Here is a 17,340-nt window from a genome sequence, read left to right on the forward strand (position 1 = left end):
TACATACTTTTCTACCTTCTTTCTCTACCTTTAGAAACCAGCTAAAAATTTTCCTGCCCATATTGTGCTCTGAACATTCAGAACATACCAGATATTCTAATGTTCTCATAATTTTGAACTTAGTCTTTCTTCAGCTTTAACTGCCTGCTTATTTATTCAGGATTAAGCTCAATTATTTCTTGAATCTTCTCTGACACTCTTCTTCTTTCTATATTTAGCTAGTCAGTACCCCAATGTACCCACAGCTCACTGACCCCACTCCTACTATGGCTTATACCCATATCTGTCCCTGCAGACCCTGGAAGCTCTTCAAGGATGAGACCACATCTCTGTACCTGGCATATAGTTGGTACTCAATGTTTGCTGAATCAATGAATGATGAACTAGACCATTCTTCCATGTAGAACATGAGCAAAGGTAGCCCAAGCTATACCCTTCTCCTAGTGAAGGGCAGCCCTCTGCTCTATCTTTGCTCCAGAGGCCTGTTCTACTTATCCTCCGGTTTGGCCTACCCTCACTACAGTCCAACTCGGTCTCCAAAGAAACCATTCAAAATTTCAGATCTGATCACATTTCTCTGCCCTTGCCTGTAGAATGAATGACAAGCCCTATAAACTAGCATACAAAGTTCTCCCTCCACAAGCTCACACCTTACCTCATAATCTGCCACTTCCCTCCTTCCACTTCACATTCTGAAAATATCCAAGTGCCAGCTTAGTGGCTCCACACCAACAAAACACTGTCTCTCACCTCCCTAGCTGTGACCATACTATTCCCAGGAGTTGAGAAGCCTTTTCTCTTTTCTTCCTACTTCCTCTCAAATTAGCTTCTAATTATCCTTTAAGATTCAGTTCCTAAGTGGTCTGGTGGCCTCCTGAGACCTTGTGAGAGCTCCTCATCTGGTCTCTGTGCTCCCCTTTCTTACAGCACTGGCTTCAAAGGCTGAAAATCAGCAGTTAATCAATTAGACTGGAAGTGCCTCAAGGCAAGAGGCTCTTGCCTTATTCACCTGTGTATCCCTGGGGCATGGCTCAGAAACTGCACCATGGTTATCAGAAAATAGCTAATGAACAGAATTGTCCTGAAGCTGCCTAAGGAAGGCCATACTTTGTCTTTCTTTAAGCCTCTCATCCTTTCTTGTCTTTCTTCTGCCCTCCATAGCACCTATTTTCCCTGCAGGGATTCAACAAGTGTTGGAGAGTAACAAGTAAATTAGGGATGGGTGGGGAAAGAGCATGCTGTGTGTTCCCATAGCTCGAAACTAAATAATACAAACTACTGTGCTGTGGCAGCAATTTATTTCCTTAAAAAAAAAAGTATAGCCTTTTTTCTTTCATCACAGGAGTACTCCAATCACTTGTCTAAACTGGATGATAGAATAAAAAGTACAGAAATATCAACAAATTCACCTAACTAATGTTCCATGACAATAGGCAATTGGTAAGAGTAGCACTATTGTATGTAAGTAAGAAAATAGCATGAAACTCAATAAAAAGATAGATTTTCAGGTTATTAAATGGAGGACTAGACAGAAAAGGAAATAATATGTGTAGTCTTGAAGTAACACAGTATTTGTCTACATATAACTTGGATGAAATCTGATTTAGAGTTGGTATGTTTCCATAATGCTGACCTCTTTACTTCAAAATAAAATGTATTGGGTTAAGTTAAAAGCTATTTTTTTTCCCCTCAACCCTGGGCTTGAGTATTTTATCAGTAAATTTAAAACCAAAAGAGAAATGCCTCCCTTTGGGGAGCTTTCTTATAGTTTGCCACCAAATCATAGTGTGCTAGCCAGACCTGTATATTTCCTTCCCCTCCTTCAAGCATTTCTTATTTCCTTGGTACAGAATCTCATTCATCATCCTGCACAACCTAGACCTAGGCCCCCTGCAGGATCTACCTCTCAATAGCGTACTTCTAGATTACTCTCTCAGATATCCACATGTGCTCATTGATGCAATGATGTCCAGGGTACAGGGCATTTGAGTAGAATCTCACTTTAGACCCTGTATCCAATGGCCACTAGGAGTCACAAAACCTTAATGCCCAAGTGACTATATGTTCTCTAAAGTCCCACCACAGTGAGGTTGCACAAGGGGAGAACATGCCCCTACCTTCACCGATGTCACTTCCTATTACCTGGTCTCAAAGCAGCATTGCTTGTGCCCAGGGGCCCATGAGTCCATCCTTGTGCTCCCACACATGCTGTTGTCTACATGGGCTTTGCTCTAGTCCATGAGGCTGGGCTGGAAATATAGGCTCCATAGCACAACTCCATCTCCACCACCACAAACCAAGGAAAATAATGACTCCCAAATAACTTCAAACCTACAGATTAGCCCTCCACCCAGCCCTGTCCCCATTCAATTCCAGCCATGCAGTTTCTAGGGGTATCAGGAAGCTTTTGGTACAAGATGTTCAGGGAATCTCTGGGTCTTCATCTTTAGATGCTGCCATTGTTGAGTTTTATTTTTTATACTGAAGTATTCCCAACTAGTCAGAAAGTCTGTTCAATGCCTCTTTTCACCTTGTAGGAATCTCCCTGGGTAGCTAGCTGAAGGAAAGCTGTAAGTGCTGGTGCCAAACTCACACGATGAACTGGCACATCAGGAATTACTCAAGAACCCTCAGAATTGTGTTAGCTATATTTGAGGCTTTCACCGTCAGTCCAGCATTGTGTGTAAGACTATACAATGATATATTTTTAAAAAGAAGAGTTTAAACAAATTTTTCCCCAAAATTTTTACTATTTTCTGTGAATACTGAAGGTTGAAACTTCTATCAAGGTCCCAGTCGGGCCTTGAGATCTTCAACTCACTTCTTCATACATTCATTCAATAAACATTGATTCAGGGCCTACTGGGTGATTGGTACTGTTGAATAAACTGGATATAGCAGTCAATAAAAATTTACATTCTAGAGAGAGAAATAAAGAGAGTAAATCAGTGAGTAATATATAAAAGTAGTACAGTTGACTTCTGTTGGTAGAAAGTTGGATGGTCAGCATCTAGCATGTTGTCATCTCTGCAGGGAAGTGAGCAGAGAGCAAGAAGCAAAGCTTAGCTCGGTATTCAACCCACAAACTGATTCCTGAATGTTATGAGAGTTTTATAACACGCAGTAATTTTAAAACCGAGGAGGAAAGCCTCATAGGATAAAACACACATTAAGTAGGTAGTTGAGATGAATATGGCTACCCTTCCAGTATTTATCTGTTGGCATCTCCTCGACCTGTTAAGAAAAGACATGACGGTAAGAAGTACAAGTACTGATTTGCTTAAAAATGTCCCAAGGAACCAAGAGATACAGTTTTCATATATACAGTATAAGAAAAGTAAAGACTTAATGTATATGAATAAACTCAAAAGGACATGTTTATTCTCCTATTTCCAGGCAGCCACTACAAGTCACTTTTTACCTTAAATAAGGAGTGAATTGTGATGAATGCACTTATGAACATCTTCATTTAAAAACAAATTGCACCACAATTTCAAGATTCTAAATTGAAAAGTTAGTAGCAAAAAGAGCTGCTCCAAAATCCATACTCTTTAAAATCCACATAGCTCATGAGAAGAATGATAAAACTATAGATCATGGGCCAGTATGCTCCAAAGAAAGGTTTCAAGTCTGCTGCATTCATAAAGCCCTCTTGGAATAAAGGTGTAAACATAGGAATATAATACAATAGCTATACTGCTTCATCATTCTGCCATATTTTTGTAAATAAGATTTATAATAATAAAATAACACCATCAGCAAATTTTCATGAATTCACTACTAATGCTCAGATTGAAAAAACTTGAATTCTTTACCAAGCTGTAGGATGTGCATCTTTCAGAGAACAAGAACATGGGGCAAAACTTGAAGAAAGACACCCCTTCATTTTGTAGTGGCATCATCTATGGTAACATTTACTTGATGTGATAATGACATCATCTAAGAGTACACCTTAAAGAGACTTTATCACAGTTTTTCTTCTCATTATCATTAAGATAACAAGGATGTGTATGGAGCACTATAGATTTAGGAATATGAATTTATTCTCATTATACCAAATGTCCATGTCAATACGTGGATATATAAATAAGCTATCGTAAATCCTAAGGAAATTTTTTAAATAAATCTTTTTCCTGCATTCTTTTACTACCAATAGATGTAAGAGTGAGATAGATTCATTCACCATATTTTGACAAGAGGCAGGAATTAAACTCCAAAATGGGTGCCCTTATGGAAATCTAACAAATGTAAACTAAGTGTAAGGATAACATACTAAAAGAAGTCCTCTCTTGCTAATCTGACACCTACTGACCCTGGTCTCAGAATTAAAGCACTACTTTCTCTATAAGTTTCTCCATAAATAATCAAATATGAGAGGCTCAAGACAAGTAGGTGAAATCATGTCTCAAATCCTTTTTTCTGATGTCTTCCAGTCTGAAATATTTTTAGACAGTGTATTTGTCTTTTTAATCATGAAACTCACCCCACCTAATAATCATGTTACTTAGCTAATATTGTCCTTCAAGCTACTCTTTAAAAAATAAGTAGAGTAAAATTGGAGGATATGCTTAAAATATTAAACGAGAGAATACAGTTACTTGGGTTTGCATTATTTATGTAGCTGAGTTCTAATTCTGATAAATTGATTAGGTCAACATACTCATGCATAGTATGAACTGTGAAAATAATAGCTAGCATTTATTAAAAACATGATATATGCCAAGTATTATTCTAAAATTTTGCATCTTAATTCTCATCATAATTCTGTGAGTGTGCACCTGGAATAAAAACTATTTGTAAAATGAATACTATTTTTATACCCATTTTACCCATAAGAAAATGAGGCTAATATGGTTTACTTAAAGTCACAGACAAGGCAGTCTGGTTTCAGAGCTGATGCCCTTATTTGCATGAATGGAGAGACAGGGCTGTGTGATGTTTGGGGTCCTTCCTTACTGGCACAAAACTATTTTTTAAATTTACTTTGTTATTTTATTCTATAAAATTCGGAGTGAGGAGGATGACTGTTTAAAAAATTAGTGTTTCTATTAGTAGGTTTTTAGACTATCTGAGGATTCCAGAACTATAGCTTGATGTATTCAATGCCCAAAATCCATTTGGAAGGAACACAAGAATTCTAGCCCTCTGCAAATCCTTGTTTTGAGAGCTTCTATGTTTATAAATAAGCGTACACCAGAATTCAGCATTCCTTTCAAGTAAGTCTGCTAAAAACACAAGTATACTATAAATCAGACTTTATTTAGGCTATCCTTTGCTGGTCAGGTACATTGGCAATGAAAGATCTGAAGGCCTAAACTTGGAAGCAACTTCAAAATATTCAGCTGGTCCTAAAATGTTAGCATGCTCATTATGTGCATTTATTGTGCCTGGGCACCCTGCTGTCCAAATCTACCCTGAGTCTCCAATCAAGAGGAAGTATTGATAGAAATATTGCTAATATGACATGACTGGGGACAATACAGAGTGACATGACCCGAGGTGATGAAGAGAACACAAATGGTTTCCCCACCATTCCCTCCCTCTCTCTGCCACATACCTTATGCATATTACATCCCTGCCTTGGCAGTTACAGACAGAAAAGCCAAAAGATATTTATTAAGCTGCATCCATCATTAACCCAATGGTCCACCTGAAATGCTGTCAGCTTACAGATTGACTTGCACCAGCTGTCTGTATATACTACACTCCCTCACCTTTAGTTCTAGTGCTAGTTCCAGGAGCCAGCAGGCATCTCCCCAGAGCCTATACACCTTTCACAAAGTTCTAAGGTTGCAGGGTAGAAAATAAAAACAGTCATCAAGTTGAAGTTTGCTCCATTAAGAGGGAAAGGCAGCAAAAAGAGGAATAAATTGGGTTTCAAACTGGGACCAGGATATAAAGGAAATATTAAAAATTAAAAATCTGTACATTCGTGGTCGCCGAAACAATCTTCTAAAGCAGTAGAAGGGTACTCATTACTGGCCCTATAACTCAAAAGCTTAGAGCTCGCTTTTAAGTATCTACTTCATTTTACATTCAGAACAATAATTTACTCTTTATATAATGCCTGAATTTACAGCAAATCAATGGGACTGTAGCTGAACAACACACAAGTGTCCTAAATGTAGGAAATTGTCAACCTAAATTATTGTATTGTATCAAGACAGTAATTCCATAATTTCCTACATGAATTTTTCATTGATCTAGATATTAGATAAATGTCTTACAATTTCTAAAAATATTTTCTCTTCATTAAATAGGAATCACGGTCTTATTTTCTTCAGAGAGCATTTTGTATATACTGACTTAAATATTTTACCCACAATTCATGGACAAAATTGTATACTCAACTGCACATAATTTAATCTTTCTTTGAGGATTAAGAAGCTTACTTTGGGATCTCCCTGAAACTCAGGAATTTCATTATGATTTCCACTTGTATTCACAAAAGAAATGTAAACATAGCAGCTGGCAGACAAACTGAGAAGAGTATACCACTGGGCAGTGTCTGTCCTGGCAATTTGGGAACAGGATTCCTCAAGGGGTCTCTTCACTTTGGGAGTAAAAAATGAACACAATATGAACTCTTTCACTTTATGTAGTCAAATCAAAAACAGAGGGAGTTTTCTCTCAATATTACCATTACCTGCCTCACATACACTATATAAAAATATACTCAGAAAACCAAGATCAAGGGCAACCTGAATTTTAAATCCCATGGTGGAAATCTGGCATAAGACAGGGTTTCTCCTTAGGCCGATGAATGAGAATTTTTTCTCCTTAAAATGAAAATCATTATTGTCTTTTAGGAGAAAGATAAAGGCAAAAGACACATAAATTAATAATCTTAAAATGTATTTTCATTTCTAAAAAAAATGTGCTGGGTCAATGGAATTGCAGTAGAACTAGTTATGTGAAATTTGGTTATAAATGAATAAAAAACCAATAAGATATCATGTTAATGAAAAAAATTATTAAGTTCCTGTCTTTTTGATGTTCCTCTGACAATTAGTATTTCCTTCCTCATCGATAATATAAACTCTAGGCAGATATCTAAAGGAATTAAATAATAAAAAATGTTTTGAAGGGAAAAAAGAGGGAAGAAGGAAAAGAGAAAGAAGAGAGACTGAGACAAAGGGTAGAAAAAGTAAAAAGTAAAAAAAAGAAAAAGAAAAAGAAAAAAAGGCATTTTTCAAAGAGTTTCCAGGACTCGAATATAAATATGGCATTAATTCTTTTTCCACCAAGTCTTAGTCTTGGCAGGTTTCTGCTAAAATGCAGGAATTTCATGGATGTGGAAACTGGTGATGGAAAATGCATTATTATACACAACATTGTTGTACTTGAGAGGAACTATATGGGAAAAAAAAATAACACCCTAGAATAAATACAAATGAAATTCATGTATCAAAACCAATACTGTGAAAATAGTTTAAATGTTTCTTGAATTTATATGTAGTCATTAACCTAAATGCAGATTTTAGTTCAAGCTACACTTCTGCCTCATGGTCAGAAGGCCTGAAAACCTGTGGTGTGGAAAATTGGCAGGTTAGAGAATATTGAATTGGTCTCCATGGAAAAACAGATTTGGCAGCCATAACCTCCTCCTTGAGTACCCTCCCCACCCCCAACCCAACCAAATTCTTCTCCCTATCTCACTCCTGTCCCAGGAAAGAGGCCAAGGGAATGCCATATATGAGCTAAAACAGCAAGCAGATGTCAACCTGGCCATTCATCAAAAGATCTTTCCCATTGGCCTTGAATCTCATGGTCAGAATAAGCACACCCAAAAGTCTCAACCATAGATTTGCCCTCAGAGAGCACAGAGGTTGAAGGTTTCCATTTCTACTGATTTTGTTTCCTTCTTCCTTGGAAAAGGAAGTGAAGTGATGCATGTGCTTTACCTGATGACCCTAAAGGAAACTATAATTCACAAATGAAAAATATCAATTCATTTGCACAAGTCCTTAAAATCTATTCCTCTCTTCCACTCCTACTCCCAACATAGCCCAATGTTGTTGGAGAATATTTTCCTTCCAGCCTCAGTCTAACTTCCTTCAAACCCCACAGCTTCAGAGGGAATGTTCACTAGGCCCCTTCAGTGGGTTCTGGGCCCTTTGCATGAGCCAACTGGGGAAAGAATTTCCTTCTCCCAGTGAATGTTGTATCCATATGCTGTACCTGTGCCTCTCTCAGTGGTTTCACCCTGATCTTTTCTCTCTTTGCAGCTGGTTAATAATCCACTAGCAAGTCAGGCTGCAGCGGCTGCAGCAGCAGCAGCCATGGGCTCCATAGCAAGCTCACAGGCCTTTGGCAATGCCCTCTCCAGTCTTCAGGGGGTCACGGGTCAACTAGTTACTAATGCACAAGGACAGGTGAGTGGGAGATGGGTTGAACAAGAGTGAATTTTTATGGCAGATTGAACTTGGAAAGGAGATGAATTTTTTTTTTTTTTTTTTTTTTGCATGACAGTGATATGTAACCGCATCCATTTGAGGCAAATAAATAATGTTTACTAGCAATGTCAAGAACAGGAATAGGGTTGGGAGGTTTTTCTATATTTTAGAAGCAAGATTTTTTTTTCCTTCTTCTTCCCCTAGTATGTCTAAGTTGTATTTTGTTTTTATTTCTACATGGTGATTTATGTTCTGATATTAACTGAAGAAATTACTTTTCATAACAGGGCATTCTTTTTTTAAAAAAAAAAGGTAAATTTTAAAAATAAAATGTTTCACTTCGCTTTTTTCTATTTTTTTATTCTTGTTAAACGGGTAATGGGGCAAACTGATAAATTTCCTTCTGTAATTGCTTCTAAGATTTCTAAACTAGCCTTAATAAAGCCAATTTCGGAATGTATGAGGAGGTAATGGAAAAAAGTCCTATAAAAGCATCAAAGAAAAAGAGCGAGTTAGAGTGAAGCCCACTACATGTCAGGACCCCATTCTCCTGCTGATTCTCATGGAAGTTCAGTAATCTCTTGTATGCTTGTAGATTTACTTCCGTCTGCCAGGGCCAGCAAGCCTTCCTCATGTCCTAAGCAGTGCACCTGTTCCCTTACACCACTAATGTGCCAGCACTGCGGTCACCAAATTACTGATGGAGCTTCAGATGAGTGTGGCTCTATCTTCAATACCCCAATAAATGTAAAAGCTGCATGAAAATCAAACAAGAGTTGAAGCTGATGGTTTTGGGGTGCCCTCCATTCAAAAGCCTAACACAGAGCCCAGCTTCGGTGGTTAGGGCATCTCCATCTCAAATGTTCCTGTTTCTGATGATGAAACACAAGGGAGAAGATTCTTGCACCCTCTCCAAGATTTTTCCTCTCAGAATTGTTTACTCAGCAGTAAGTTTACGCATCCCTGCTTGGCCTGCTCTGTAGAGAACAGGAATTTCGATGTCTTGAACCCTGTTTTTATTTTACATAAAGAGTAAACAGAGATGCATTATAAGCTAAACCGTCTCCATCTACGTCCCAGGGAAAAAAAGCTGACCTTGTTATATTTCCTGGGCGGGTGCAGTATTGTCCCGTCAGAACCCCGAGGGCTGAACGATGGAGCTTGTCAAAGAGCGGCCCCGGGTAATGAATCATCTTATCACAGGTGCACACCACACATATTAAAGGAGGGTTGTATGAACACTGTGCCCTCCACAGTCACCTTTCAATGTCGGCTTTAACCCTTGTTCCAATCCCTTTTCATCAAAGGATCATTTTATGCAGCCAGCTCTAAATGGAGGCTCTCAAAAGCCTATTAAGATTTCTGGAGGGATGGGGGGGTATTGGTGTGGAGGAAAAGTTGATTTTAATATCTATAGCTCATTCTCAGATCAGGTTAGTCCTGGAAGTTGTTTCCTAGAGTTGCGCTCAAAATAGAACACCCCAATTCATTCCTGGCAGGCTGCTGGCCCTTGGTAAATTTTAAGAGTTCAAGATAGAAATTTTATCCACTGTTGTGTATTTCCTTCTGATTTTTCTGTTCCAGTGTCCAAGTAAAATGTACCACTATGCCCTACCATTTGAGAATTTGTGATGGAAAAAATGCTTTACTGTTTAGAAGGAATTATTAGAAATTAATTCTTCTGATAATTTAATGGCTAATCATTTTGCCAGTTACAAACCCATACCCTTCTCAGGAGCTAGAGTTACAACCTTTGTTTTGTTTGGCCTTTGCCTGTCCGCATCCCAGAGACCACTTTCTCAGCCCATGAGTGCCCATAAGGAAATGAGTGTGAACATAGAAGCTTGATTAGTACTCTGCATATAGTAAATAAGCATTGATTTTATTTATTTATTTATTTATTTTAGAAACTGTTACGATAGTTACGATAGTTATGATAAATCTTCATGATATAAACACAATCATCCTTCCAGAAAAAAGTGGCTGCCCTGCATCTGTTGGCACAAAGATACTTGTTCAGGCCTTATAAAGTGGTCAAATTACATCAAAAAAGAAGGGCAAAAATGATTTGCTCTGTGTGTGTGTGTGTGTATGTGCGCGCGCGCGTGTTCCTTTGTCTTGTACTAATGTGGTACAGAAGCGTAAGAATACATTGGAATCAGGTTAATACAATTAGCCTTGCTTAAAATATCACATAATAACTATACCCAGCCCATTTTCAATTTCTTAAAAATCTCCACAGAGCTTTCCCAGAAAAGGTATAAAAAGAAAACTCTTAATATATTTAGAGATTCTTTCGTTTGAGTTCTTGACATTAACTATTCTTCATATTTGAAAGTTCACCCAAAAGTAACATACCCAAATCTACCTTCAGGCTCCTGGCTTTCGACTCTTATCAGGAAGAAATCCCACCACCTGGGACTTGTAGTTTTGCTTCCCTGTCTGGAATTTATGTTTTCATTTACTGGATCTCAGTAAATGGAAAAAATTGGGAAATCTCAATGTATTTAAGAATTTTTGTTTTCTGTTCTTTTTTTCCTAACCAGTAGTAATGAACAAATACAGAGAAAAGACTTCAGTCATTTTTATACCTTTCTGACCCTGTCATTCATTTGCAGTGAATTCAGAAGTCAGATACTGTTCCAAAGAGTGATTAATTTTAAAAGAAATGCTACATTCTAAAGCCACAAAATACAAACCTTACCCAGGGATGTTAAGGTATTTTAACATTATGAGATACCCAACTTCACTCTGAGGTGGGAAGGTAGCAAGTTTTCTATTGGTAATTAGTGATCATAAGTTTATAATAACTATCACAGTGCTAAGAAGAACATTCTAGTTCTTTTTATTTACCAAATCAAGAGCTCATGCACATGTGGAAGCTAGGCAATGGACTAGCTACAGACTTGTTTGAATTACCAAGTCAGCCAATAACTAGCTCTGTGACCTTAAGCAAATTACTTGAGCTCTCTGAGCTTCGGTTTCACTATAAAATAAAAATAATAAAATCTAAATCACTAGATTATAAAGATTAAATGAGATAATGTATGACAAAAAGCCTACCATACTGCCTGAGTCCTCAGTTAAAGACTCAATAAGTGGTTGCCATAATTTAATTGTTGTCATCGTCATCATCATCATCATCATCATCATCATAGTTTAGAGTTTGTCTAGCATTTTCTGGAAACCTATATTTGGTTTGGATATACAGCAAAAGGCAGTACAGTGTATAGGCAAAAAATACATATGGGCTCTGGAACCAGACTCCTGTTCATCAGCTGTGAGATCTTTGGCAATGTACTTACCCTCTCTGTGCCTCAACTTCTTCATCTGAAAAATGGGAATAATAACGGCACCAGCTTCTAGGATTAAAGTGCTTAGAATCGGGTCAGGCATATAAGTCAACATTCAGTAATGCTATCACTCAAGATTCTATGTGTTTTCGGTTTATAACTTTTCACACAAACCCACTGTGTGTGTAAGGAGTTTGAGAATGTGAAAATCTAGGGTTGTAGGACATTAAGTTATTTTAGGGAAATCTCTTCCTTATCCTGGACAGTTCAGTGTGTGTGTGTGTGTGTGTGTGTGTGTGTGTGTGTGTGTGTTCATAACACTCACACAGTGGGTATATTCAGGATTTGGCAAGTAGATTTACCATTGATTTGTTCAGCTATGGAATTGGCTTCCTTTGTGCCCCTGGCAATATCTCTTTATTGGCATTATTGCAGAAAAGTAAAAGCAAATGAAATTTTATTTTATCCTGGGGCTAAAGAAAGCATTTTACATTTTAACTGAAGCTCAGAATGTTTCCTGATGAAATTAGTTCTTGACCACTGTGAAATTTTCTTAAGTGGCAGCAAGTCAAGTCAAATACCCTTTCTTAAGTCTTTAAAGAGCCAGTCAAGTAAAAAAATAATAATAAACAAGCAAACAACATTACTTTTTCTAATTATAAAAAGAATAAAAAATTAAAAGGACTTATCCATTCAAGTTACCCAGAAATCACACACCAATGTACCAATAAACAATGGCTGAGCAGAGCTGGTTTGGCAAGGTGAAAGGATTTGCTATAGGACGGGAGCTGCTTCCTCAAATGACCAGAAGGCTATAATTAAAGAAAAACAATCTGCTGATAATAACAGAAGCCTGTGCCTTGTGGCTTAGAGGATACACCCTTAATTGTACAAAACCATTCTTGGTGAGTCACCTCTATTCAACAGCTCTGGACTGGACATGATGTTTGACAAACTGGAAGACCATTCTAACATCATAACTTTCAAATGTGGTAAAAAATAGATGTCTGAGAATTAAAGAAACATGATGTTTACATCGGGATTTTCATCTGAATTATAATAACAGTAAATTAAATAATATTTCTGGAAGGCAATAGAGTAGCTAAGAGCATGGGCTTTGAAGAAAACGGGTCTTATTGGAACACATTTTTAGCTTTGTGGCCTTGTGTTATAAAACTGTTCTGGGCCTCTGTTTTCTCATCAGTAAAACAGGAGAGTGATAAAACGTCTCACATACTTTTGTTTGGGCTTAAATGTGTAACGGTAGAAAAAGTGCTTAGCACAGTGCCTGATATGTCTTAAGCATTTAATAAATTGTATTAATTTATTAATAAATTAATGTTATAGCTATTCTTTTTCAGGTTAAAAAAAAAAACAGCAATTGACCCTGAACTATGGGTTGCTAAATTCAACACGTAATTTAAACAGAAAGATGAGAATCTTTTAGAGAAAAAAAATCACTATAAGATGAATGAAAATTAAGTTGTAATAAATGCAAATCTCAGCCAAAGGATTAAGATATAATGAATTTATTCAATAAGTGTCCATTTAGCCCCTCTGTGGGTTTTATTAGATCTGCATAGGAGAACAAACAAATCCATAGATGCCCACATTTGTAGAACAAATTTCAAACCTTGTGTAAAGGAAATAAAATGTATAACCTTGACCATGTGACTAGAGCATTAGACATATCCAGCTAAAGCCAACTGATCAGGAATTTAGGGTGTTTCACATATACTCTTTCATTGCAATAATGAAATTGGTTAAATGTATGGAGAAAATAAAAAATAATTTTTTTCAAAAAATGAGTACAAAAGACATCCTCGTTCAACCATCTAGATATTAACATTTTTCCATATGTTTCAGTTCTCTTATTTTTAAAAGACATAAAACATTACCGATACAGTTAAGACCTTAACATCCTCTTCTCCCATTTCTCTCCTTTCCTTCCTAAGGCAATTACTATAATAAAATTGATGATTCTTTCATGCAAGTTTTGCATTTTTACTACAAAATATTGATTTTTAATCTACAAAATCATATGTACAGAATACCATTTTAATACAAAATAGAATATATTGTTAAGACATTTTGCATAAATAAGAATCAAACAGCTTTTGTTGAAATTTTGGCATAGGTAGCTAAAAATTCAGTGTTGGTATCTGCATATTTCCCCTCAAATATTCTAAATAGATCGATCTATTTATGTAATATGCTGAACCAAAGGGTTTGTTTTCTAAACCCAAACTCAAAACTGTCCGACAAAATATTTTATTTTCTCATTTGCAAATATCATTATATAAAGTTTTAAAAGGTGTAAAAATTCAATCACATTCAGTGAAATACAGTGAAATGTATTTTAATAGAATAACATTTTTTAAATCAGCTCTTTCTAGAGACTGGGAAATATATGTTCATGGGGTTCCGTAATACTATAAGAATTTTACCCTGGCTTCATTCGAGTAATAACGATAAAACAATAACAATAAACAACCTCAGTCTTTCTACTAACATATCAAATTTCCCCTTTGAGCCCAATTGAGAGCTTTATTTCCTCATTGCATGAGAGGCCATTGCATTAAAGTGATGTTTCCCTAAGTGTGAGCCTCGGGGAGGAGAGGGAACGAGCCCCTGGAGCCGCTGCACAAACGAGAGTTCCCGGGAAAGACGCGGGGAGGCGCCCGCACCGAGTCCCCTTGTCGCCCTGTCGCGTGGGCGTTCCTGGCCGGGCCCTGGAGGACGCGTGTCCCTTGGCGGCCACTCATAAACTGATGAATGTTGATGGGGCCGGGCAGGACGGCCACATCTCCCAGATGACACGCCACACACCCCTCTCACTTTTTTAACCCCACTTTTCCCAAATTTACTGTCCACCTAACATGTCATAGAATTTAGGGTCGCAGAGAACATGTTAAGAAATACTGCAGGAAGTATTTCCTCCAGTCAGGCTCCGCTTGGCAACCGGGCCTGGCGGTGATTTCTGTGGGGCCGTTTGAGTGCACACACCTGCATAGAAGAGTTGTGGCTAGAAGGGATGTCATACCTCTAGGAAAAGCGCCCAGGATTGTAAAGTGAACATCCAGGGTAGATGAACACCCTGCCCCGAGGCCCGGCGGCAATGCGCTTCTCAGGGCTTTGTCACCTGCAGGGACTTGGCGGAGGTAAAGGGGAGTGGGCGGGGGCGGGGGCAGGGGGCGGGGGACGGAGTGAGACGCTCCTGGCTCTCCCGCCCTCGTGGATCTGAGGAGTGGGACGCACTTGATGGTAAAGAGCGCTAATGAGCCCTGATGGCCCTCGATGGCTCCGCAGTAATTACGCGGGAGATGGATTTGTTGGGAGGCTTTGCTACTGTCGTGGCTCAGCTGCTGACAAGAGGGACGTAATCAGGTCTCAGAGCCGGTCTGCGCCACCAGCAGAAGTGCAGCTCTGTCTCTCATTATGACTAGGAATTGTTCAACCTAGACTTTCCCTACCTTGCCAAAAGTCGCCTCTGCCTCCCGCTCCTGCTCCTCTTACCTCTCCAACTTCTGACATGAAAGAGTTAACCCCATTAGTATCATCAGCCCAAATAGTCCACCAACTTGAAGAACTGAAAATAAAGCACCCTCTGAAATCTTAATTTCTACCCTCTTCCCCAGCAAACTCAGCAGTGCCGCCTGTCATTTACAATTAAAGGGGTGGGCAAAAACAATACAAAATATAGTTTGGGGGATCGCGGATTGAGGGTTGAGACAGAGAGAACAAAGGCCTCTCTCATCTAAAGCAGAACTTTGGATTGTTGTGCTGTCACATTTTTTTCTGGTCATTGCATTTTTTTAAAATTCTTCATCCATGAGTATTTCATTTTCCTGGGAATAGGGAAATGTATTCTTGTGTAGGTTCCTGGATCAAGACTGTAGGCACATCCTTTCTGGATAAAGAATAAGAGAAGGGCCAATTAACTGATAGGGCAACCTAATTGACAGCTATCATTATAAACAAGTACTAAGTTAAAAGACACCATTTTCAGACAGCTCCTTCAGAGCTAGTCTGACTATTTGGATCTTTGTTTCACTAGCACAGTTTACATTTTAATTAGTGAACACTTATGACAAAATAATATCACTCTTTAACATTCACGTGGCTCATTTCAGTGTGCAGTGCTCTTTAACCATCCTATTTCCTAGAGCAGCACTAGGTTTTAGCTGAATGTTCCTTCAGGCTGATTTCTAAAAAAGAATAATGGAAATAATAATATCTCCCATGTACTGAGCCTTCACCATGGGGCTGCTATCATCTGTGATCTTGTTACACAGGTTTAATTATCTGTAGTCTATAGATGTGATTATCACAGCTATGCAGATTAGCAAACTCTTGGAATGCTAGAATTCGAAGAGTTGGGTGGGCTCCCAGGAATGGCACCTTCAGTAAGTGGCAGAACTGAGATCTAAGCCCAAAGTTCACATCCATCCTCTTTTCCCACCCTCACTGTATGGTGTTCAAAGACCTAGGTTCATTTTCTCCATGCTCCATAGATGTGTCACAGGCTCCAAAAATTCCATGTTTCCATCTGCTAACAGAAACTGTAATTCTTGACCTATCAACCTTACAGATTTCTCTTGAAGGTATATATAAACACACATACTTAAAAATAGGGAGAGTTGTAAACCTTGCTAAAATAAATGTAGAGTGTTTTAGTCAATGTTTTTACCATTGTTATTTTTGCTAATCAAGGGAACTAGAGAGGCCGATTCTGGAAAATCTCCAAAGCAAGGAGATAATCTTGAAAAGTAGACCTCAGGTCTCAACTTCACCTTGCCAGAAAAAATCCTCAAGGTGGCAGGGTCTGTAGGTCTGCATCTTCCAGCAAGGCACCCTATCCATAAGGAAAGAAGTGTATGGTGAGTGCTTTGTATGGGGCTCTCCGAAATGAGATTCACTGGAATCTTCTTGGGCTTCTTATATTATCATATGGCAAAATAATTTTAGAGTTAATTAAACTCCTAAAGTGGCAATGCCCGAGACATTTCTCGATCCTTGACTTTGAAAGCTGCTCCTCTAAGAAAGAGAGAAATATCTATTACTGTATCGAGTCTAAGAAACCACTGATTTTAAGTTACACCACCAATTTAATAACAGCTTTTTGGAATGGAAGAAAATACTACTGCATTGAACAGATATGTCAATCTTTAGGGGCAGCTTAATTTCACAAATACTACAAATGTAAAAAATATGGGGGGTGTCTTATAATTGAGGAAATATGTTATTTATTTGATAAATAGCCTTAACTAAAGTTAGTATCAGAAAGACTGTGTACTTGGCTGTTGATGATGGCTCTCTTTTTAGTATTTAGTTTCTAGTAAAAAGTCAGGGATGGAAGTACAAGCTATTTATTTCTCAGTTTTTCCAACTAGAGAATGAAAATTAAACTTAATTTGGGTCAGGGAACATGGAAAGAGAGGAAATTCTTGACTTTGACTTAGCAGCCCTAGAACATCATCTTTTTCTGCAAATGAATTTTATGATTAAGCAGAGCAGTAACAGAGAGGGGGAAACATTAAATTCAGATATAAGATGCATTCAACTTCCAAATCAATGTTCACTGTACAATATGCCAAATAATGCACCCAACTTTCTTGTTGGCCTAAGAGTTGTTGACTTGATGCATTCTT

General features: G+C 38.0%; 1 protein-coding gene across 2 annotated transcripts in view; it reads left to right on the forward strand.

Annotated features, from left to right (window-relative positions):
* The window catches only part of POU6F2 (POU class 6 homeobox 2), a 462,677-nt gene that overhangs the window by 405,816 nt on the left and 39,521 nt on the right, over nucleotides 1-17,340 (forward strand). For both annotated transcript variants that reach the window (XM_011376695.1, XM_011376696.1), the window contains exon 7: nucleotides 8,229-8,375. In XM_011376695.1, coding sequence (XP_011374997.1) covers nucleotides 8,229-8,375 — 147 coding nt within the window. The remainder of the gene's footprint in view (nucleotides 1-8,228; nucleotides 8,376-17,340) is intronic.

This window comes from Pteropus vampyrus, unplaced genomic scaffold, assembly GCF_000151845.1.
Source record: "Pteropus vampyrus isolate Shadow unplaced genomic scaffold, Pvam_2.0 Scaffold302, whole genome shotgun sequence".
NCBI classification, from domain to species: Eukaryota; Metazoa; Chordata; class Mammalia; order Chiroptera; family Pteropodidae; genus Pteropus; species Pteropus vampyrus.